The sequence below is a fragment of the Anser brachyrhynchus genome (genome assembly GCF_964034855.1).
Source record: "Anser brachyrhynchus genome assembly, chromosome: 10".
Taxonomy (NCBI): Eukaryota; Metazoa; Chordata; class Aves; order Anseriformes; family Anatidae; genus Anser; species Anser brachyrhynchus.
The window spans coordinates 19,554,465-19,577,191 of record NC_137705.1 but is presented as its reverse complement, the minus strand read 5'-3'; the positions used below and the strand labels follow the sequence as shown (position 1 = coordinate 19,577,191).

The 22,727-nt window shown below is 40.7% G+C and overlaps 3 protein-coding genes across 15 annotated transcripts in view; 2 read left to right on the top strand and 1 right to left on the bottom strand.

The window, feature by feature from the left end:
- RAF1 (Raf-1 proto-oncogene, serine/threonine kinase) overlaps nucleotides 1–2,892 on the top strand; it is a 69,987-nt gene extending 67,095 nt beyond the window's left edge. For all 10 annotated transcript variants that reach the window (XM_080605810.1, XM_080605808.1, XM_080605815.1 and 7 more), the window contains 2 exons: nucleotides 628–762; nucleotides 1,735–2,892. In XM_080605810.1, coding sequence (XP_080461936.1) covers nucleotides 628–762; nucleotides 1,735–1,875 — 276 coding nt within the window. In that variant the 3' untranslated portion in view covers nucleotides 1,876–2,892. The remainder of the gene's footprint in view (nucleotides 1–627; nucleotides 763–1,734) is intronic.
- MKRN2 (makorin ring finger protein 2) lies at nucleotides 1,925–16,552 on the bottom strand. Of its 4 annotated transcripts, XR_013955467.1 has the most exons (10): nucleotides 16,403–16,552; nucleotides 15,975–16,103; nucleotides 14,094–14,272; nucleotides 12,989–13,293; nucleotides 11,456–11,670; nucleotides 9,840–9,950; nucleotides 7,499–7,643; nucleotides 6,720–6,875; nucleotides 3,901–4,046; nucleotides 1,925–2,359 (listed from the first exon to the last, which is right to left on the bottom strand). XR_013955467.1 is itself a non-coding variant. In XM_080605825.1 (9 exons), exons 1-8 carry the CDS (start codon nucleotides 16,426–16,428, stop codon nucleotides 6,732–6,734), a joined length of 1,254 nt encoding a protein of 417 aa, XP_080461951.1. In that variant the 5' UTR covers nucleotides 16,429–16,552; the 3' UTR covers nucleotides 1,925–4,046; nucleotides 6,720–6,731. The 4 variants fall into 4 exon arrangements, 3 of the variants coding, with proteins under 3 accessions (XP_080461951.1, XP_080461952.1, XP_080461950.1); XM_080605825.1 differs by having other exon boundaries at nucleotides 1,925–4,046; XM_080605826.1 differs by lacking the exon at nucleotides 3,901–4,046.
- Nucleotides 16,553–16,567: 15 nt separating this feature from the next.
- Nucleotides 16,568–21,186, top strand: MKRN2OS (MKRN2 opposite strand; the record flags this gene model as incomplete). The annotated part of the gene is made up of 4 exons (XM_080605830.1): nucleotides 16,568–16,785; nucleotides 16,959–17,008; nucleotides 17,918–18,080; nucleotides 20,447–21,186. The coding sequence occupies 4 exons, from the start codon at nucleotides 16,568–16,570 to the stop codon at nucleotides 20,670–20,672; spliced, it is 657 nt and encodes a 218-aa protein (XP_080461956.1). The 3' UTR covers nucleotides 20,673–21,186.
- Nucleotides 21,187–22,727: the final 1,541 nt, after the last annotated feature.

Below are 22,727 nucleotides of genomic sequence, written 5' to 3'. Positions count from 1 at the left end.
TACCAGTACTTCACAGTTAGCTATTAAGGTTACTGGAAATCGGATAGAATCTCAGCGAAGACCCACTAACTTGGACTAAAACAGAAAATGTGTTTTCCAACACTATTTCTTAGTAAACAGTAAACAACCCTCTTTTTGTTTATGCTGCAATCGTTATGATTAGTTGTCATGAGCTCTTTTCCACTTGATAGCTGTATGTCGGCTTTTGCAGATATATTTTACTGAGATACCTGAAAATACAGCTCTAGTGACCGATGAAGCTGTTGTGCCAAACTGTCTGCTTGTAACTGCTCAAGTTGAGTGAGGATCATTTGGCACTTGTAGACTTCAACTCAAGGAAATTGCCGTGGCACGTACTATGTCCTGTTCTGTTCTAAATGCAGCAGTGCCTTCACTTCTTGGCATATTATAAATCACAGTGTCACTCTAATTACGTCCTACACTGTACAAGAGCAAGACCATTGTTTCAGTTAACTGACTGGGAAAAATCTACATGGTGTGCTTTTTTCTGTGCTGGTGTGTTTGCCTGTGGTGCTCATGTTCGATCATTTTGGTACACTAGAACTTTCAATCAGTGAAACAACTTTTACAGCTTTGATTTTCTGCTATTTACTTGTTCTTTTTTAGATTATTTTCATGGTTGGCCGAGGGTATGCTTCTCCAGACCTCAGTAAATTGTATAAGAACTGCCCCAAAGCAATGAAGAGGCTTGTAGCAGATTGTTTGAAGAAAGTTAGGGAAGAAAGACCCTTGTTTCCACAAGTAAGTGTTTTGTTTTTCTGCAGATAACAGTTTCAAAGTATTTTATAAATAGCCATTAGCACACAAAACATTCTAGATGGATACAAGCCTTGGTTTAGAAACTGAAGGTAGATGCAGGAATAGTGTGGCATGCTTTCTCTTTTTGTGTTTGTTCACATGTACCTTTAGCAACCCAGCTCCCTTGTGCAGTTTATAATTCTGATTTAAAGGAATTATGTACAAAATCATTAAAAATAATATGCGTGCTGACTGAAGGCATGTTAGACTGACATTAGAACAATTTGCTTGCAATACCTGAACCATTTCAGAGAAAAGCAAAAAAAAAATTGTTTGTACATTAATTTCCCTCAACCCTGCACTGAAATAAGAGACCATTCCAATTTTCCTTCCCCACAACTTTGTACAAGCAAATAAAACTCACTAGGGGATTTAAATTCACGCGCCAGTTTTTGTTATTTTTACAAAGCATACTTGACCCTTGTTCTGTCACTGTGAGGATGATGAAGGTACATTTTTTTGTACTCATTAAATACCTGGAATTGAATAACAGCAGATTTTTTAAAAACATCTTGCTGTTACATTTAAGTGTAACTTTGGGTGTTGAAAACCTCTTTCTAAATTTGGTTGTCTAAACAGATGATTAGGCGGAGGATGCAGTTCTTTCCCTGTGCAGAAGAAGAATTCTTTTCCCCATGCAAATTTGCATATTGATTGTAATATCAATGAAATAATGAGACTTATCCTTCCCTCTTCTTCTGAGACTCCCCGTAGCAATAAAAACATATGGCAGAGGTCAGTTGTTCACACTGGCACATTGCCAAAGTATTCTTTACAGTGTCTCTACAAAATGTATTGTTGTTCTTAGGGAGATGCTTAAAGCGGAGAAGGTGCTTATCAAATGAAGGTGTAAGACTTAATTAGAAAGAGATGCAGCTCTAACGTCTCTTTTCATTTTATGTGCATTTCCCTCAGATACTGTCTTCCATTGAATTGTTGCAACATTCTTTACCCAAAATCAACCGGAGTGCTTCTGAACCATCTCTGCATCGTGCAGCGCATACAGAGGACATAAATTCGTGCACATTAACATCCACAAGACTACCTGTTTTTTAGGATCGTGCTCCCCTTCCCTTATTCTCTCCAGTGATGGGAAAGAAACAAGTAACAGAAGTTGTGCTTTTAATGCCTCGGTGTACAGGATCAGTGCCAGCAGGATTATCCACATCCCAGTTTTAAGAGCAAGCTGCTAAGGATGTCTGCAGTTCTTATCCTGCGGGGACACAGCTCCACATTGCCTTTTTCTACAGTTTCTTTTACTGGGATAGTTAACAGACTATAAATCAAGAGGTCTATTACTATTTTTTTAATAGATGCACTTGAGCCTTATTTTTCCCATACACAGAAGAGATGGATGTTTCTTCGGCAGTGTTTCTGGATTGATTTAAATCTGCTGATAAATTGGTGTTTTTTACAGCAAGGATGGCTCGACTTGGCATTTGAGGAAAGATAATGCGTTTTGGTGCTCTTTGATTGCCCCAGGCCATCTGCCACTTCAAGTCGGGGGAGTTTTGCTGGAAATGGATATCTGCAAACAAGACTGAGGGAAGAGGAAAAAAAAAAAAAAAAACTTTGTGGAAATCAGCTCCTGCCTAAGAGCTTTCATCAAGCCAATGAAATAAGTTAAAATGCTAATTCAACACAAAATAGTTTTGCAATAGTTTTGCACATAGAAGACAAACTCTTGCAAAGGAATGGAGTATATTCTAAACTGTACTGCTCAGAGAAGGAAGCTAGCCAGTCTTGCTATGGTCATCCTCAGTAACTTAAGCAGCTTATTTTGGTACTATTGACTTGTTTCTTGCAGCCCAATGAGGTGGTAAGTGCAGAAAGACAGGCTTTTGTGGCTGATAAAAGGCTAATTAACAGTATCAGTATACTTCTGCGAAATGAGCATAGTTTTCATCCCATCTGAAGCTGTCAGAGATGCACTATCAAGAGGAAACTGAGCATACACAGTTTTTCTTGCTGATTTGGGTTTTAATTTTGTTTTTATTGCTCCTGAGAAAATGCATTTATTGTAAGCCAAGGTTCCTCTGATTATCTTATTTTAATAAAATAAATTAAATTTTAGGTTTAAGATTCAATGTCATCATTTAATATAGTAAGCAATAGTTCTGACACATACGTGTAGATCTGAAAAGTTCAGAAAAATAACAATTTTTAAAAGTTCTTAGGACAGATACTACTGTACCAGTAAAAATGGTAAAAACAGGTAAAACGTACATGATATGACAACCTATCAGTTTCTGATCACTTGCATTACAATATGGTTTTTATTCTACTGTAATAATCTTTCAACAGAGTCTACTTTTTAACATACCTATACTGATACACTATCAAGCTACTTAACTGCACCATTTTTGCTCTGTGTTTCATCTTCTGTAAGCCTGTTTTTTTGCTTAGGTAGTGCGTGTTTTCTCTTGGCTGATATGCAGGTGACAAGAAATCGGTGGTTTAATCTAAGAATTACTCATAAATAGCATTCTTTTCAAGTATGTTCATTAATGGAAGCCAAATTTCCATTCTTGGGATTTTATGTGCTTTGTAAGTATGGGGTTAGTATCCACGTACAAGGTCTAGTGAGGAAATGGAACCACTGTTATCTCAGTCTAAACTGCTGCCTCTAAACTTTGTTAGACAAAATGGAGATGATTTGTTTTGTCATAAATTTTGACATCTTCCATATGCAACTCGTAACTGCCTGTAATGTCAAAATAGACATTTCAGCTTCTAATTTTCAGCAAACAAAAACAAAACACAAAGCAATTATGAAAGAAAGGAATTCGAAGTACGTACGCCAGAAAGGTACTACCATAAAAATATTTAGACTTTGTCCTCAGAATATCAGCATAACATTATTTCCTAGGGAATAATATTTCCACCCTTATAATTGAGAATGATGACAAAATTCATGTTTAGGACTGATGAAAACAGTCCTGTATAGTTCTGCATGCTTTTTATTAATGTTCTTGGTATTTAAACGTAGCCCTCTCTAAATGTCCTTTGTCTCTCATTTTACCTTCATTTTAATTTGAAAAAGTTTAAGAAGGATAAAAAGAAGTGGAAAGCTGCTCTTACCTTAGCACTGAATTCCAAAAGAGGAACCATTAACTCCTACTTTTTAAAAACAGGTTATGTGTCTCTGGAAAAACTAAAAAACATTCTTGATAAAAGCAAGAGGATTATTCTGAAGCAGTATTAGGTGTAGCATTAGATTTTGAAAGCTGTAAAATGAAGAATTTAAAAAGGTGTGAGTTTGTCTTACTGCTCTTACATTAAAAGTTCCCTTTATGTAATCCCTAGGTAGTTTTGAAAAACAAGTTACCTTTTTAAATTTCAGATTTTTGTTTTCCCAGTTTGTTTTCATGTAGCAAAGTAAATCAGGAATGTCTTGTTTAACTTTAAGGTAAAGAATATCCTTTCCATTGTTGTTTTTTTTTTTTTTTGTGTATGTCACCACTGAAATATTTCTCTCAAAAAAAAAAAGCATGAATGGCTGAAAAAAAAGCTTCAGCAGTGAGGCTAAAGGGTGCAAGTATTTTAGGGTAGAAAGTATGGCTGGGCTGGAGCTCTTGAATATTCATCTTACAGAACTGCATTGCTCTTAGAGGTACTTATTTTTCTTCATCTCTGTAAGTAATTAGTGATGAAGAATTATATTGTAATATGACATACTAGATTAAGACCATCACTTGTGCCTTCAAATGCCACTTCTAAAAAGGAAGTTGAACGGTAAGTAGTTATACATGTTTACAAGCTAAGGACTAGCTTCACAGTAAGCATTGTTAACAATTAGCGTGGAAATACGCAGAAGTTATGTTTCCTAGATCACAACAGAGACCAAGATTTGCCTGTTCAATTTGAGGGAACTGTTAGCCAGCAGAGATGGGATTTCTCCCTGTTCTGTTGGAACCCTTACAGAAAACTAGTACTTTTATCCCAGATGCTTCTCGGATTTAGTTTTGACCCAGAAATGCCAAACAGCAGATGAAGCAGATAATCCTGGAGTAAGTAATCTGGTACTATTTAAAAAATTTTGAATACCAGATCAAGGTTCCTGCTGTTTGCTTTATGACACTGACACAGATTCTAGTTTCAGATCATCAAAGTAGTGCTCAAGGTGCCATGCTGAGACAAAAGGTTTTTTGCACAAATGCCTCTAAATATACTTTGTGTCACAACAATTTTTGTTGTGTCAATAATCACGTTTCCTGAAATGTTTGTCTTTAAATATTTTCTACACTGATGAGCAGCCTTTCAAAGCCATGCAGTCTCCTCATAAACTTATCAGTAAAATTAGCCCTGTACGTCATTTTAAAATTGCATGCTGAACTTGCTTGGAAAAAAAAAAAAAATAAAAAAAAAAACTTTGCTTGTACTCAGTGTATTAATGCTCAGTAGCCATTTAAAAGCCAGTCACTAGCCATTTAAAAGATAGTCCAGAACAAAGTTTAACTGCAAAGTTAATACAAATGACTTAGCAGAAATAACCTCTTACAAATTGCACAACCATACTGTAAATTACTTCTGCTCAAAGTGTAATTAAAAAAACAGAACTTAAAGTGAATCATAAAGCTTTTGCAACTCAAACATGAATTAAATTTTTAAAGAAAAAACCAATTCAGTAACAATTCAATTGGCTCAGAAGAGATGTGCTTTAATATGTAACTTTCTGGCCCTCTATTATCAGTGTTGCACTTAATCAGAAAAGGCAAATCAGCAGCTGGGGACAGTCCTCCTACAGAACCGCCACACTTAAAAGTAATAAATGTTGGAGCTTCTCCCTGTGCTTTTAGTAACAGCATCTGCTGGCTGCAACTGGGGATGGAAGGTACATGGAAATGGGGCTGAGACTGAGAAGGATGTGTCTCAGAATCCTAGAAATACATGGAGATGGAAAAGGCTAAATATCTACTCCCCACACAGTTAAGATAAGTAGTGGTTAAGACTAATTGTTTCTTTTGTGACTGAAATTATTTAATGTTGTATAGATATGAACTGTAAGATCACTGATATAAAATTATTTAGTTACCTCATTCAATTTTAGCTACTTCATTTAACCTGAATCAAGGTTTTCCCTTCAAGTTAAATACATTTGGAAAAAAAGTCATTACTGTTGCAATTAATACTGAAAGTTATCTACTTATTCTCATTATGCAGTGTGTAATGTCCGGTTTGTGCTGTAAGATTAATTTAACTGTACGTTTTTAACTCCAGTATTAGTACTACTGCTCTCTGCCTGGATATAGTACAATTGTATTTGCTTTACAACAGGTGCTCCAGGAGGCATTTCCTGCCACTATACGCTTCATTATTTTAAAACAATGGTAGGAACTGAACTTGTATGGTCGAACTTGTACGGTCTTCGACAGACAGGCAATGTCCATGCCCCATTCCTGAAACACTCGCTGTAAGAATACAGAAAACTTTTTCTGAATTCTAAGTACTTTGAGGTATAATGTATTAGCTCTTAAATCCCTTCTGTAAGAAAGGAGAAGCTACACTCATCATAATTCCTAGTGGGTTTTTGTAGATATACGTTTTAGTTGATTTAGCGGGGAAAAAAAAAGCACCCTAAACAGCTTTAGCAACAGTTTTTAACAGCTTATGCTTTAAACGGCAAGAGAAGAGTCATATTTAACATTACCACTCAATTTACAAGACAGCATATGTTAGGCCAAAGAGGAAGAGAATCCTCTTGGTATTAAGGGATTTTTTTCCATGCAATCAGTTTAACTTTTTAAATATATTTTAGTTTTTCTGTTGCCATACAAAAAACTATCTGAAAACTTTACCAGGACTGCACAAGTAAACCACAGGGCACATTCATTCTAACTGTGCTGTAATAAGTAAAACCATCGCTAAATAAATAGCTGGATTGCTACCAAAGAGTGCACCTTTAGTTGCCTTTATTGAGAAGTAGCAGAATCCTCATCAGCCCCAGAAAGGTGCATGAAAAGTTCTCCAAGTTCTGTTACTTGATCATCTGTGCTGGTCACAGTCCTACTTTCTCTGTCTTCAATAAAGTCCCACAGACGAACGGAATTGAAGAACTGCGATAGAAAAAAAAAATCTTATTTAGCTTGACATAGTTCAATTAAAATATCTGGCTTTATCAGTCCTCTTTCCTCATTAAAAACAAAAAAAAGCTGAACTTGAGACTTAAAACAGCAATATTTGCTGTTAATTTAAGTGACAACTAGTCTGTTCAGTGTTACTGTGTAAATAATAGTTTATGTCAGACTGGGCAGCATTAATGAGCTGTATCTAATATCTAAATAGTATTAAAATAATTAGGCCTGTCTTGACCATTCAGGATGGCGGGGCCAAGGCACGATGAGTTTCTGAGAAGGCTTTAACCATCTTAGCTGGTCTCAATGATGGCTACTTGCAGGCAAGTGAGAGTAGTTTTTAATTGTACTAAAAGTGAAAGCTGTAAGTGGTTTGTTTGTTTGTAGAGAGGTCTGCAATGAGAAGCACTGGTTAAAAAAGATAAATTTTTGCTATTAAATGAAAGGTGCCCTCTCTCCCTAACAACAAACCTCTGCCTCAAGGAAAACTGGGGGATGTTTTCTCTACTTCTCTTAAGGCCATGCATTACACAGAACACATTTAAGTGGTACACTTCACATTCAAAGAGTGTTTTCAATTTCAAATGACTGGAGTATTCCCTTACCCGCACAGTCCCCTCAGAGCTGAGCTGTTTCCTTGGTTTTTCAGGTTCAGCTCGTGTCCCATCTGGATAGGCATGAAGGTAAAGACACTTTCCTCCAAATGGACAGGTTCCTTTCCCTTGTTCAAAGTACTTGCAGGGTTTTTTTCTGATTGAATTAGAAGAGAGAGTTATTGCCTTCAGTGAGTTTGGAAGCAGATAGAGTTCATTTTCCATGGCTTACTTATCTCATCGTATTCCATAATGCAGAGTACTACTGTTAAATATGAGACCAAAACTCTTGGTATGTTAACTGGTAACAGTTCAATAGATGGGAAAGAAAACTAAACATGAACAAAGAAATACATAAAAGAGCAGCATCATAAGTTAAAGAATAATAATAATAATAAAAAAATCTTAAGACATCGGAAGTGAAGGATGTTCAAAGAATGCCATCCATCCTGCACAGATATGTTTTGATTCCCATGAACAAAATCTGTCGCTTTCTACTGCTTAGTTTTTATGAACCAGTTCCTCGCATCATCTCCTTTAGAAGTTCCGTGACAATACTTTATTAATTTAAGTTTCCATCAGCTTTGGTGTTCAACTAAGTTGTTGTAGTGACATAGCATTTTTTTTTATAAAGGCATTACTAGGGATGGGGTGGAGTTTGGTGTGTTGTTCTACCATGAAAAATATCTGAAGGTGAAGCTACAGAGAATTTGCAACTGAACTTATATGCAAACTTAATATGCACATAGTGATGAAACTGAGCTCTAAGTCCTAAATACAGCCTCCTAAATAGCAACTGAAGGGAGAAGAAAGCTCAACAATAACAAGAAACAAACACCACCACAAAAAAAAAAAAATCAGGCCATGCATTAAAAACAATTAATTTGTCTTGGGTTAGAACACAAGTGATCTGTGACTTCCAGTTTTCTAAGTTTGGCTTGTTTCTTTCTGTGCTGGCATATGAATCAGAACGGGTTTGTGCTGGGACGACCCCCTGCTCTGAGCTCAGACTCCCCTTCAGTGAACATCTTATCAGCATTTTTTCATTCTGTGTAATACTACATCCTCAAACTTAAACTGACTGCCAAGAGATCTATTTGTAAGACCTCTTTGATACAGAGATGCTTAGGTACAACACAACACATTAGTCTTAGCCAAACACTTAAAGCAAAAACCATTTTTCTATTCTCAAAATACAAAAGCAAAAGCCAAAACCAAAACCTAGCTTGTAACACTACCTGATGGTGCTATTCCAATAAAACAAAAGCCTGCCTTACTTAGAATGTGTGGTCATTTAAAAACTGCCTAAGCCAGGATATTGAGCACAACTTACTACGCTCAGCACAAAGTCCTTCAGGATTAAAGTGAAAAACCACACCAGCGATAGGGTATTGAAAACTAACAGTATCAAGAACCTCAGTGTAAAGTGATTAATTTTATTCAAGTATTTTGCCTGACTGTAAGATAAAACAAGAAGCTGGATTAAAGATGAATTAAAGATTTAATGGATATAGTACAGCTTTCAGCAATTCTGCTGCTAAGTTATAACAATACTTCAAAGACAAATCTTCCCAAGTAGCTGAAAAGCTAGTAAACAGCTACAGCTTTAAGTTAAACCTATTTTTTTGTACTCCAAAGGGCAAGTTTTAAAAGTTAGTGCATGTCACAAAATAAAGCTGCACAACCTTTAGCAAAATAGTCATGACTCATTTGGGTCAAGCATAAATCTACTTGCTTCCCTTTAAAAGAGTGAGCAACGAGATAAGTTAATGGTTCCTTATTGTTCCCTGAACTAAGTGACCTGTACGTATTCCAGGCAAGCACAGCTTTGCAAAGCTGCTGTAAAACAACACTTTAGCAGACGTCTCCCAGTGCTCCAATCACTAGGCAAATCTTTATTAGACAATAAAGGGAATGGAGTGATGTGTTTTCCATTTCCAGTAGCCATTACAAAAGACTTGTGAAATTTTAAGCCCATATTTCAAGATAGTATCACAAAAATCAAGCTTTCCTTCCTTATTTGTTTTCTCCATAACTGACAGCCTTCCAGGCAATTACGTCCAAAGGATCAGCAGAAACTGCACAAATCCAGTTTTGGCAAGTGAAACGACAAAGCCTCAACATTTCAGAGCACAATGAGTTTGAGCAACTTCTGATCTATAACTACAACAGACCCTTTCACAACAGCTGAAAAGTTAAGCTAAATAAAAACGGTGTGCCGTTAACAGAGATTAAGAGTTATTTACCGAATGGTTTGTAATAACCAAATAATCAAAATACAGGGATTTTAATTGAGTAAGTCTTAGTGTATCTTAAGGACAATGTAAATAATATCTGCAGTTAATGAACTTACCCCACTCCCTGCTTAAATGCTTCAATCAGCTCATTCTTCTTCTCCTGGTCTTCTACCCAATACGCACTAGGGATGACAAACTCTGATATCACACGGCACTCTGGACAAGACCTTAATGGATCAAGACAAAGAAGGAATGCTTTGTTACTTTCTGAAAGCGATACTCAATAAATTAGCCCAAAACTGCAGGCTCCTGAGTGAGAGGGCGACAGTTTGTCACACGGATGCATCAGACAGCTTCACGGGTTAGTACAGCACATACGCACATTTCTTATTTATTTCAACTGAAACAATCCGAAATGGCACAGTCAGGCTTGTGCTGCCTTGCATTTGTTTCAAGACTTGAACAAAAGTGATAGATAGTTCCTGAAGAAACATGGCTAAAGGCCCAATACACAGAAATAAACTAACTGCTACGAACGTGCTGCGGCTCCCATACAGCAGAAAGCCAAACCAGATGAATAAAGGAAAAGGACTGTCCCTAAGCCTTTTGAAATACGATCTGAAATCTACAGCACTGATGAGTTGTTCATTTAGAGGTTTCACAAGATGGATTTATTCATTAGGAACTAAGATCAAGAATTAAATAAGCAACTTCTGATACCCCAAGAAGACTAGGAAAACCTTTATTACCTGATACCTCCCTGTAAGTCCCATAAAAACACTTCTTGTCTCTGCAGGCAGTGCTTTTGAAACTAATCCAAGTCCGTCATTTAGAGTAACTATACAAAAAAATGGTATGCTCACTATTATGAATAACGTAAAAAACATTTTTGGAGAATTTGTATTAGTACCTAATCACACCCAAACCTGATTCCAGAGCACTGTTTCTGCAAAAAACAGTTGTTCTCCCTGTTGTAACCGGAATGTCTCAGTACCTGTCTAATGAGCTAACTTTCACTTCAATGAAATTCATAATGAAAGTTGTCCAGGAAAGTCTATTTTGGCAGCAGACTTAAAATATTTCCCTCCTCTTGCTCAGCGTGCTTGTATCTTGAAAGAGTTTTCAAAGAGATTCTAAAAAAAGGAAATTGCCCTAATTGGATGTTTAAAATTCTTTCATCTAAGGAAGAATTTGTTTAGAATATGTTTTTTACATAGTTAGAAGATGAAGGCGTTTACTCAGATACAGATGTGTGATTAACAGGAGGTTTAGCTTGAGTAAGCTGTATTTGAGAGAAGAATGCAGTAATTCAGCAGATACATAGGAAGGAGTTACTGTTTTGCAAACAGGTTCCCGTGAAGGAAGCAGGGGCAGAAGTCAACTCAGCTATTCTGCAGCTGAGTGTTTGCACTTTGCCACATTGTCAATGCAGTGAGAGAGGGTTCAGTTAAAAAGGGCCAACATGCTGAGCTGCAGCATGCAAGTAAACTTACCTGATGTCTTCTACCTGGACATGGAGGTTGATCTTCTCATCTCACAGACATACTCTGATGTCTTGCACTTTCCCAGCACTTTGACCAGGATTTTCTGAGCTTAGATCTCATTAATGGCTAGGCTAATATTTACAGCTAAGGAATGACCATATCTATTTCCATATCAAGTCAAAGCACACCGGACAGCCCATCTCACTGACACAGGCCACAGTACGACGGTCTAGTTAACACAAACTTACTTTATGATGGGATTCTCGAACTGCTTGGCACATCTCCACTGCCGGATGCAGGACAAACAGTACGTGTGATTGCAGTTGGAAAGGATCCCAAACCTCCTCTCAGAGGCTGATGGCTTTTCATATACCACTTCCATGCAGATACTGCACACTTTGTCCTGACTTGCCTGAAAGGCAAAGGCCTTCTCCATGTCATGCTCAAATGTTGCCATGCACATCTGTCACAGGAGAGATGTCACTGGTTATTGTAGTCCATAGAGCAGCCTGTTCCTTGTAAAACAAAAGTGTCTATGACAGGGATTTGACAGGAAAACCAAGGTACACTGATTAAGAACATCATTGCTACCCTTCGTAATGATTGTTTATTTTTAACTACTTTAAGGGCGATCACATAACTCAGCCCTCCAATGTTCTCTGCAGCTTCAGAAGTATCAGAAGTAAGGCTGCCTGAACACTCACAATTTACACCTGTCTTCATCTGTCATGGAACGGGTATCACACAAGGAAATGCTTCAAATACCCCTAAAAATCATCTAATTCTGGGTCCAGAATGGATACCACACTCAAGATGTTACCCTGTTTGTTACTGAAGCCACCCTCTTCATTCACCAGGTACTAAGCTCTACCCTAGATAAGGAATTAGTCTCGTATTATGGGCTTTCCTACAGCATCTCATCATGGTATCCCAGTACTGACCATCAACCGACTTACAGCACTACAGGGTGAGCTGGTGCTTGTGCCTGTATAGCTTTACCTCTTGCTTGCTCAGACATCAGCAGACTCCCAGGATGAGAGCTCCTACAACAGCACGTTTTGCAAGTATACGCTGGGAGCGCAAGAACTGAGACTCCGAACCCTCAGATTCTACTCCAGGCTCTGGAGAGACCATGACTCAGTGACCACTAAAGCTTGTGGTCTTTCTCCTCCGCAGCCTTGAAATGAAAACTCCTGTTCCTCACCTGCTCTGACCTAAATCTGGAGGCTGGGCACAGGGAAGAGCAGCCTCTTAAGGCCCTCCTTACCCAGCCAATGCCTCATCCAGTCCCTCCAGCCTTCCTACTTAAAGTTCATCTCCAAAATCCTTGTACTCTGTTCAGTCTGTCCCTGTTTCACACTGCCCCGAAATCAGCCCTGAACAAGCTGGGATATTTGAAGAGGTGACTCAGCAGACCAGCAGGGTGGTTGCTCTAAGACAGCAGTCTACCATTGAGACCTCTTGTAAGCCACCAAAGACATTTTCCTGGTAGAGTTTTAGGGTGTTCTGGTCTCCCAGAACTGCAGGCAAGTTTCTCATAAGGAGGAAAAGGGGAAAAAAAGAAGTTGCTGTATAAAGCTATTTGCACCGCTGTTACAAATTAAGCCCTAGATACTTAAACAGACCTCTGTTAGAATCACGGTATAGCCAGAAAAACAGCACAACAAAAGCCCTTTGGAACAACAGGCTATTCTACATAAAACATCTTTGGATTTTAGATCAAACAAACCCAATCTTGCAGCAAGCAAACCAAATCCAATGCAATTTCACGTTACTATTACCATCTCGTGAGCCTTCCTCTGCTCTTGGTCAAAAGGGTGAAGTACTTGCAATCCACAAATCTCACACACGTCTCCATGCAGGTAAAGGCAGCGATCTCCAAAGTGGCACGCTCCTGCTGCAGCGTAAGGACACCACTGCTCTCCATCAGCACAGGAACTTCCAGCTGCAGGATCTTCCAGTCCACTGCAAATAGCTTCCAGATACGAATGGGGCTTCATTTCCATGTTATCGTTTTTGTCACTGCAACACACCACATCACTCGTGGCACTGGGCTTCTGCTTTTCTTCATTCAAGCCACTCAGGTCTTATGAAAAAGAAACATATTACGAACAATACAGGATACAGCACAAAACCTGCTCAAGAAGCTTCCTGTACTTTCTTTTCAAGGAATAGCAGGTTTTTTTTTTTTTTTTTTTTTTTTTTTTTAATTCCTTCTCAATGTCATCTCATCCTTAAGCCTCTTTTGCTCCCAAACCGCAAGAATTTTCACAAACAAATTTCAAGGTCTCTTGAGCTGTCTTCTGTTTACAAGCAGGATGAAAAAAGCAGGATAAAAAATCCTCCCATTTCACATAAGGGTAACTGGCCCGATTGGTGCAACTGTGATAAGGGGTAGGAACAGCGTGCTGGCAACAGGGGGCCTCAGCTCCTGTCCCTGGGTGCGAGGCATGGAGGGACATCTCTGGGGCTTGTGTTCCTCCGCACTGGCACAATCCTCCACAGAGAGGTGCCCTGGCACAAAGCAGCCAGGTTTCTCACCATTTCAAATGCCCTCTCATTGAGAACAAAATGCACAAAAAGATCTGACGAGCGGGGATATTTTAACAATATTCCTGACCTATCTACCAAAAAATCCACCCCAGACCAAAAACCCCTCTCAGGGAACACCAGGTTAAAAGCAGGTCAGTTAAACGCTGTCACTAAAAGGTACTGACAGGCACAAGTGTTTACAGGAAAGGGGACTCATGAGTTAGGAAGCCCTACAGCATCCCTCTCCAGCTGTCCATGAAATTCAAGTAACAAAAAAGGTGAAGAAATATCCAACTCCCATAAAGATCAGAGGACGACATCATTGAAGACGAGCACAGAACCACTCCTACTCACTTCTGTCCCGGAGCACTAGTGTTTTCTTTTCCCGTTTGCCAGTCTCACGCAGCTTGCTCTTGATTACCGGCGCGTTGTGCTCGGGAGGCTGGCGAGGGCTGTGCAGCGCTGCCGATGTAAGGGGAGGTGGCACAGGAGCTGCTGCACCCCCTGACGCAGGAAGTCTGGTGTGATCATACCTACAAAAGAAACAGACAGAGTAAGTGGTACAAAAGCTAAACCAGGGGCACAGCAGAGGAACAGCTCCCTTGATGAATTTCCCTGTCCATTTTGTAACAAAATAAAGCTGAATAGCTACTTTAGCTACCTTTTAAAAAAAATAATAAAATTAAAGGGTTGTTTTAAGAAGCTGACTAAAATGTTGACCTCTTTCAAGGCCAGACTAGAAGTTTCTCAGTCTCAGAAAATGGATGCCTCTGAAAGCACACCTAGATTTTCTTCTCTAGAGACACCAAGCATAGCTGAAAGAACATTATTCATGTGCATATTAAATCAGATCTTCGTCATCTCCCCACACAAACAGGTTTGCTGACATTTCTCAGAGAAGCAAAATTAAAAGATGTGCAGTAAGGACTGACATTTTTTGATCTTGTTTTCCCCTTCCAAGCAGCAACACTTAGACTTCATGCTGCCACACTACAGGCAGGAGACGCAGTGTTTGTGTGCAGGATAGGGAAGGATTCAAGACACCTGGTAAAATGATGGAAACACGCTTAGCAGTAGAACAGGAGCAACCAGTGCAGTACAGAGGCTGGTCCAGCTAAGCCACAGGCACACCTGAATGCTACCGTGTTACTGATGAGAACAAAAATATTCTCCATATTTGTTTCTGGTCATGTACTTAGCGCCCAGTTTTGCCATACACATCAGTAGGTTATGTGCATCACGTGCCCTCAACTGTCCCAAAACAGCTGGAGCAAAACAGCAGCATAGGCTGCAGCTGTCGTCGCGCTCCTCGCGGCGTGCCAGGTGCTCCCAGCGAGCAGCACAGCCAGCAGCCGCGTTACAAACTGCCAGCTCCATCTGAGCAGCTTATGGGAGTCAGGCAGCTCACTAATGTCTGGTTTTCTGTTCCAATTCTGATACCATTAACAATGCCAAAGAAAGGATTGCAAAAAAAGCTATTACAAACATAGTAACACCTTGAGACCTCCAGCTTTTGTCAGGTGAATGTGCAAAACACACTTTTCTCATCTGTGGCCAGAATTTGTCTGTGAAGGAGCCCCAGGCTGGTGGGATGTAACAACATTCACCAACACACAGCATTTACTGGAGGATCTCTCAAGGAGCCTTGACCAGAAGGCTGCAGGAAAGGGTGCAAAGCTGTTCACTTTTCCCACAAAACCTAGGGGAACGTGAAAAAAATGCACTTTGCTCTAAGACAGAGCTGAAAGTCCTCAAAATTCTGCATTAGGATCTGCACGAGCACAGCTGCAAGCTCCACCATGCAAACCAGCACAGCACTGCCAAAACACGGCCCCCTTCCAGGCACTGTGGTAACACGGGAAGCAAACCACGCTGCCAAATGCCATTTCTTGTGAAGCTGCACATCTGAAGTTCTGTTTTTAGTATTTAATACTTCTCACAGTAATAAGAACGGGGTGAAAACATATGGGAAACCTGGAGTTTAGTTTCTACAGGATAAGATCATCCCTGAAGCTAAGACATTGTCAAACTACAATACTGTATTCATGAGCTGGCTTTAGCAGTGGGAGACAAGGCTCATCATCGCTTAATACAGTATTTCATTCTTTTTGCTGTTCAGAAAGTCCCATCTTTTCCTGATCTTCGAGTCCCTGGGGTTTAAAGCCGAGGGGGCACGCGATTTCTAGCCCCGGTCCCTCAGAGCTCGCTGTTCCAAGGAGAAGGCCAGCTCTTTACCTGCACCGCGCTCCGTAGGCACACTGTCCCTTCTGGTAATACTTGCAGATAGTAGATGACTTGCTCGTGGCCAAATCGTGCGAGAACAGGCACTTGTTTCCCTCCCGACACACTCCTTGCAGGTAGTACCTGGGGGGGAAGCAGTTCAGCGCTCAGGAATCCATTTTGTGGGGACGAGCCCGGCAGCCGCTGCCTTCCCCCGGGGACGTTTCCCCCGGCCCCTTCCCGAGGCCCCCCTCCAGCAGCGGCCGGGCCGGCCGCGGATCCCCGAGCTCCGGGCGGCCTCGGGGAGGGGCCGGGAGGGGAGGGGAGGGCAGGGGGCGCCCCGCGGCCCGGCCGGGGGGGGAGCGGCGGGGAGCGGCCGCCCCGACCTCGCCCCGGGCGGCTCGGCGGTGGGGTGGGGTCCAGCCCGGCCGCGCGGCGCTCACCTGCAGGTCACCTGCTTGGTGCTCATCGCCGCCCCGCCGCCGCCCCGCCGCCGCCCCGGTTCCGCTGGGCCGCGGGGGAAGAGGCGGGGCCGGGGCCGCGTTCCCGGCCGGGCCGCGAGCGCCGCTCAGCGGGAGGGCGGCGGCAGCGGGACGGCGCAGGCGGCCATGGAGGCGGCCCCGGAGGCGGCCGGCGTGGTGCGGCTGCGGCACTGCGGCGCCGCCATCTTCTGCCGCCGGCCGCCGCCGCTCTGCCCCGCCTGCGGCCGCCCCCTGCGCGGCGCCGGCCTGGCCGCGGCCCCCGTGCGCCTCCCCTGCCCCTTCCGCCACGGGCACCGGCAGCGCCGAGCCCTCCTCCTGCGGCCCTCCGCCGGCACCTTCCTCGGGTACGGGGCGCGGGGCTCGGGCCGGGCCGGGCGGCGGCACCCGCACGGCTCGGAGGGTCCCGGGCCCCGCTTCTCGTCTGGGGCCGGGCGGCGGGAGCAGCAGGCCCTGCTCCGGGGGAGGGCACTTCTGCCTGCGCGGCCGCGCTCAGCCCCAAACGCTGTTTCTCTTTCAGAGGATACGACGGGAAATCTGATCTTCACGTTGGAATAACCAACACCACCGGTAAAATGTAGTTTGTAGCTGCCTTACAAACCGCTGCCCCGCTCCTCTATGCCCAGTGCAACTCTGCACCCCTCTGTCTAAGGTAATCGGAACGGCCTGAGGGTCATGTCGAAGCCACCTCTACCACCGTAACACCTCGTACCTGGTAGAAAGGCAGGCTGCAACACCCACACAGCTGATGCCTTGCTGTGGAAGGGTGCAAAGCTTCCTTGTGCACACCACAGGAATGGGAAGTGGGAGCTTAGCTGTGGACTGCAAGAGTATCACACAAAGATCAAGAAATCCAAATCCAAGAATTTATCCTGCCTTCCAGCAGTGAGCACAGAGCTTCAAACTGAAGCCACGTACCACTCCCAGGTCCACCTAAATGCTGAGGAGTTACAGAGGGATTGACAGGTGACCCGTATTCCTGACACGGAAATACAAAGCTAGGCAGCCTATTTAAAAATCAAAACAAAAACAAGTCACCCAAATGAAAACACTTTCAGGAAATCTTGACAAACATATTTTTGCTAATTCCAAAATCATCCCTAATAAAAAAAAAAGCCATATTAACAATCGTGACAGGTTCTCAGAGCAGCTCATTGTGCAATATCTCATTTGAGATGTTTATTTAATAGAAAAATAGTTTAATTACAAGGTTTCAAAAAAGAAACATGTCTGTCCTTAAGTTGTTTTCATTATCAAAAGCTCCAAAATCACATTGTGAAAAATAAGAACAGTTGTTTGATAAAAGTAAACACTGCATTTTCTACTCCGTAGCCATAGAAGGCCACTGTTGGGAAGCTATGATCTTAACTAGTAACAAAGAATGGCATTAAGGAAAATTACTTTTCAAAATCACTGAAAAGTACATGAGAATCCATTTTCTCCGGTGCTACCTGATTATCTGTTGCTCTTTGTTTTCAGGAGTGGTGTATAACTACGACGAAGAAGGCATTCACAGAGATGAAACTGGATGGGAACAGTGCATTAGTATCCCACTAGTACAGCCAGATATGTTTGAGCTTCTTCAGCAGTGGGATAAGCTCCTAGAGGAATTTTCTGTGGGAGAGGCCTGGCTTCCTCACAGGTAGGTTGTTTAAAAGGTGAATGTAATAAGAGTACTTAGTCTGGGATGATAAATTAAGCTATTCCATTTTGGAAGTATGATGTTTTTGTGGTTCATTCAGCTCCTTCACAACAAACATTGCTAACAATCTAGTCTAAATGCTTTCAGGTTGTCTTGAAACCCGGTGGCCTTGCTAAACTGCAAGTGCTTTTAAATAGCTGGACTATGAAAGTGCTAAAATAAGAGAACGTTTTAGGGGACTTTTCAGCAACAAAATAATCTTGCGTGAAAAGGAACACTTCACTGGAACATTACCTTTAAAGAGTATACTGCTGGGTACAGGAGTACAAAAATTCAGGTGCAATTCTATAATAATTTCTTCTAGGGTTCAACAGTTTTAGAGGTATTTAGATATGAAGGCTGAAATCATGACTACACTGATGGGATTCTTGCCCAGATCTTACCTCCAGATGACTTCTTTGCTGACAGTGGTCAGAAATGGGAAAAATAATGAGGCTTTTTTGTAGCTCTTCCAGCAGGTTGGTAACATTGCTTTGGATAGTTACATACAGAAAGACTTCCACAAATTTTGAATTGAACCAGCATGTTCCATCCAGAATGTTCAGTTCTTTTTGCAACTTTCCTTCAAGTTAATGCCTGATGACGGTGTTGCAAGTTAGGCAGCCCAGCAAAAACATTCACTGCTGCATCACCAAGCCTGTTGGTGACAAAGCAGCTGCTGTCCCAGAAATCACCAGTCCTTGAGCTGTTCGTTGATAATGGTACATTTAACAAGCAGCCTGTCAGAGCAGAGTTCTGTGAAGTGTTTCAGTTAATGGAAGTAGATGTCATCTTGCGTAAAAACAACAAATCAAAAGCAGGTTATAGCAATTCTGTATGTGTTTGACTATAAGTTTTCAGAGATAATGTATTATCTCCCTAATAACAGGAGATGAAAGAATTTGACCTAGAATAGTTTTTTTAAAATACCTACAGAACACAAATCCTATTGGCTTTATGATTATCTTTGACACTTCTACATTTCCCAGTGCTTTAATGTTATTACTAAAATTAACTTGAGGTCAAAAAAGCAATGGCAGAAGGTGGGTAGATGCATGCATCTCTTCCACAAGCTTTTATTCTGTTTTCCCCATGTGCCACCTCCTGGCAAAGCGACCTAATTCAACACTGAGCTGAAGTGAATCCAGCATTTTTGCTATGTAAATTTTCCATTGTTTTGCACTGCAGTGATGGTCCCTCTCGAAATTCCTCCTACTTTTTTTTTTTTTGACAACTATTTTGGTAAACAGCACTGTAGCAAATTCTTGCTTACTACATGGGATCTCATATGTCACTTCAAATAAGTACCCTTAACAAACCAGAAGAGCTTTGGAGGAAACAGCAATCCTGAACTGGGCTCAGGGTTGATTTTGATAGCAAAAGTCCTCAGAACTTGCAAAAAGATCTCGTAAATTCCCAGGGCTGACATGCAAGGCTTGCAGAAGATTCCCTGTGGCAACACAAACCATGGAGCCACTGACAGTATGAGACTAGGAATGAGTCACAGAGCTAGGAAGAACAACGGAGAAGTGACACGGGATGAGGCAGTTACAGAACAGGCTTGAGAATTAGGCAGATGGCAGACAGGAGACTGACCATCAAATACAGTTACACAGGGCCAACAGAAAAAGCAGCACTATGCAGGGAGGGAAAGGAGTAAGTTACTCAAATTGTTACTGGCCAACATGAAACATTTGGCAGAATCTGAAAAAACATTCTGACAGTGAAAAATAAAGGTGTCGTGCTCCTAGCTTTGGGTAGTGGAAAAAAGGAAAAAAAAAGATCAGGACATTTTAAATGGCTACTCTATTCAGGTAGTATTTCTGTTCTTGCACACTTGGTACAAATGCTTGCAAATGGGAGTTTGACTGGCACTCTGTACAGCATGGCAACAGTATCAATAATATGTTAGTGATAGAGTCTGCTTGATTTTAAGTAAGCTTCCAAGTTAATGCCACACTGAAAGAAGCATGTATGATGGCACAGGATGTTACTGCTGCAGGAAGAACTTTTCATGGTAACAGAGTAACAACACAGGGAAAAGCAAAGATTAACAAAGTAAAAGTAAAGTTCATTATAAAAAATAAAAACTCCTTATTTTGAAGTCTGCAGCGTTTGTTTTTGATTTTATGCTCACAATTTCTAGTATCCCTGTCTGGAAAGCACAATTTGCAATTAATAGAACATATTTAAGCACCAGCAATGAAAGCAAACGGCAACAGATCCTGGAGAATACATGCTTCTTTACGTCACTCACTAAAATATGCCTTCATGCATGGTGATTAAACAATTAGTGCTAACTCTTATTAATGAGATATTTTTCCTAGGTATGAAGAACATGACCACAATTGCTACACATATGCACTAGCATTCATTAACAGTATACTGACTGCACAAGGAAAGCAGCAAATGAGTAAAAGTGAATTTACAGAGAAATTTGTGATCCCACAGACAAAGAATGCTTCTAAATATATTACCCTGCATCAGGAGCTAACTACTAAAGATTTCTACATTGTACCCCTTCCTGATCGAGAAAACCAGTGTGGAAATTGACAAGTTGTGACATTAAAACACCTACAAAATACAACATTAAAAGGAAGCCTTAAGACTCCAAATCTCAGGGTTTAAGATATATGAACTGCTTGGTGTATTTAAAAACACAACTTTATGTATGTTAACCTGCATATTATGGAAGGATCATGAAACTAAATTTGTGTATTTTGAATGAAATAACATGCACATGATGTACATGCTACAGAAAATTTCTATGGAAACTGGATATGGAAAAAATGTTTTCCTTTTTACATTCACTATACACTGTGTTCTGCCAAGAGGCTTAATATCAGAAATCGTAACTGCTGGGTAATCAAGGGTTTTAACAAGTGAACTGTTGTAACTTAAGCTGTATCAAACCAAATCATCACTTATCCTCATCTGTCACATTTGTTTACAGATGTTTTGTTTACAAAAGGAATTTATACTTGCCTGCTGCTCAAGTCTAAAGTCCATGACAACGCAAAGTCATTTTCCTTTACTTCAATTACTAATAAATATAACAAGTAAATCCAGCCTCCTTGTCTGACATATTTCTTTTCCAATTCTTTGCATTTTGCACACTTATTCCTCACACCAAGACAGATGCGTAGAATTAGAAGATAATCATATAGTGTCATGTCTGTGCTGAGCAACAAACTTAGAATTTATCTCAGAGGTAAAACTTGAGAATTTACCGAAAAGAAACTTAGGCTTAAAAGAAGAGATCTTCCAACAGCACTTCTACATATTGTAGATTATAGAGAAATGTATACTGAGGATGAAATTCTACTGTTCATAATTTGGCACACTTTATTTACACATATTCTAGTTTAAGACAAGTATTCTGTCTTTTTCCTTCTACTAGTTTCTGCAAAATAAGCTAGTTTGGGTCGAGATTTGTGTCCTATCTGCTCAAAGATGGAGAAGTAATCATAAAAGATTGTGATTTTGCCCATATCTAGTTTATAATTTTGTATGCACAAACTGCATTAACCCTGCCCCTCCACAACACTGTCTAGCTGCAAAGACCATGGTTTCCCACCCCCCATATTCTTTCACTTCTTGCTAAGTTCTAAATTTTAGTTCCTTTAAAAGCATATTCAAAACCACAACAAAATAGAGACAAACAGTTTGAAACACAAAATTGTGCTACTGTTAAGAGATTTACCCAGCAACCTCTAGAGCAAGTCAGAATTCTTCAGTTAAGATTTAGCTTACAAAAAGAAATTGCAAGAAGTTATTTCTGAGTAAGTCAGAATCCATACTTCATTTAAGAACTGTATTTTAACTGTTAAAATATAAATACATGGGAAGTATCAGTGCCCTGGTAGAACTATCTGAGTTATTTGGTACAGTAGTACTGAAACATGAAGCATAGTTATGTGCAGCTAGAACTAAAACACCATGCCACATACAGTGAACACATACATAGATGCTCAGCTTGAAAAAGCTATTACGCAATTAACATTTTCATTTTATGTCTTTCCATTAAATGAAAACATACACTAGATCTTCCACTAAGTTGCATATCATTCCCTGCATTCATGGCATGTCTTTACAATTTAAACTCCTCAGTAAACAAGATTGTGGTTTCGTGTTTGGTGGGAACAGACAGAGCTGACAGAATTCTTACCAGCCCTGGGAATTTCACTGGGAACAGGAATTAACCCCCTCTTTTATAGTGAACAAAAGCAGCACAAGGAAAATTCAAACCCACCATCATTGTCAGTAACTATAGTGTATCCTTACCATTGCAGCAAAATGTTTTCTCTCGCAGCATAGGAAAAAAGAATAAAAATGTTTCACAGTGCTGTGAAGCAGGGAAGCCTACTGTTCAGAGACTAAGATGGAGCTCAGATGCCTGCCTGAATCTATAGGAGCAATACTCAAACTCCAGTTTAAGTCGATACTTAAACCACAACTGCTGGCTGTACTTGAAGGAGCTGAATCCTTTTATTTCTTTTTCATGGTTGTGGGATTTTTTTTTTTTAAATGTGTCTTCTCAGTAGCAGACGCCCTGTTTAGGAACCCGCAAGTTAGAAACTCATGGGCACCCAGTGTAGCATGGCAGAA

Excerpts from the sequence above, each read along its gene's own strand:
- MKRN2 (XM_080605824.1), bottom strand. The coding sequence starts at position 16,428 with ATGAGCACCAAGCAGGTGACCTGCAG. Across the intron at positions 11,671-12,988 it reads AGAGGAAGGCTCACGAGATG|ATGTGCATGGCAACATTTGA; the intron begins GTAATAGTAACG and ends CTCCTGTGACAG. Across the intron at positions 6,876-7,498 it reads GCTCTGAGGGGACTGTGCGG|TTCTTCAATTCCGTTCGTCT; the intron begins GTAAGGGAATAC and ends TTTCTATCGCAG.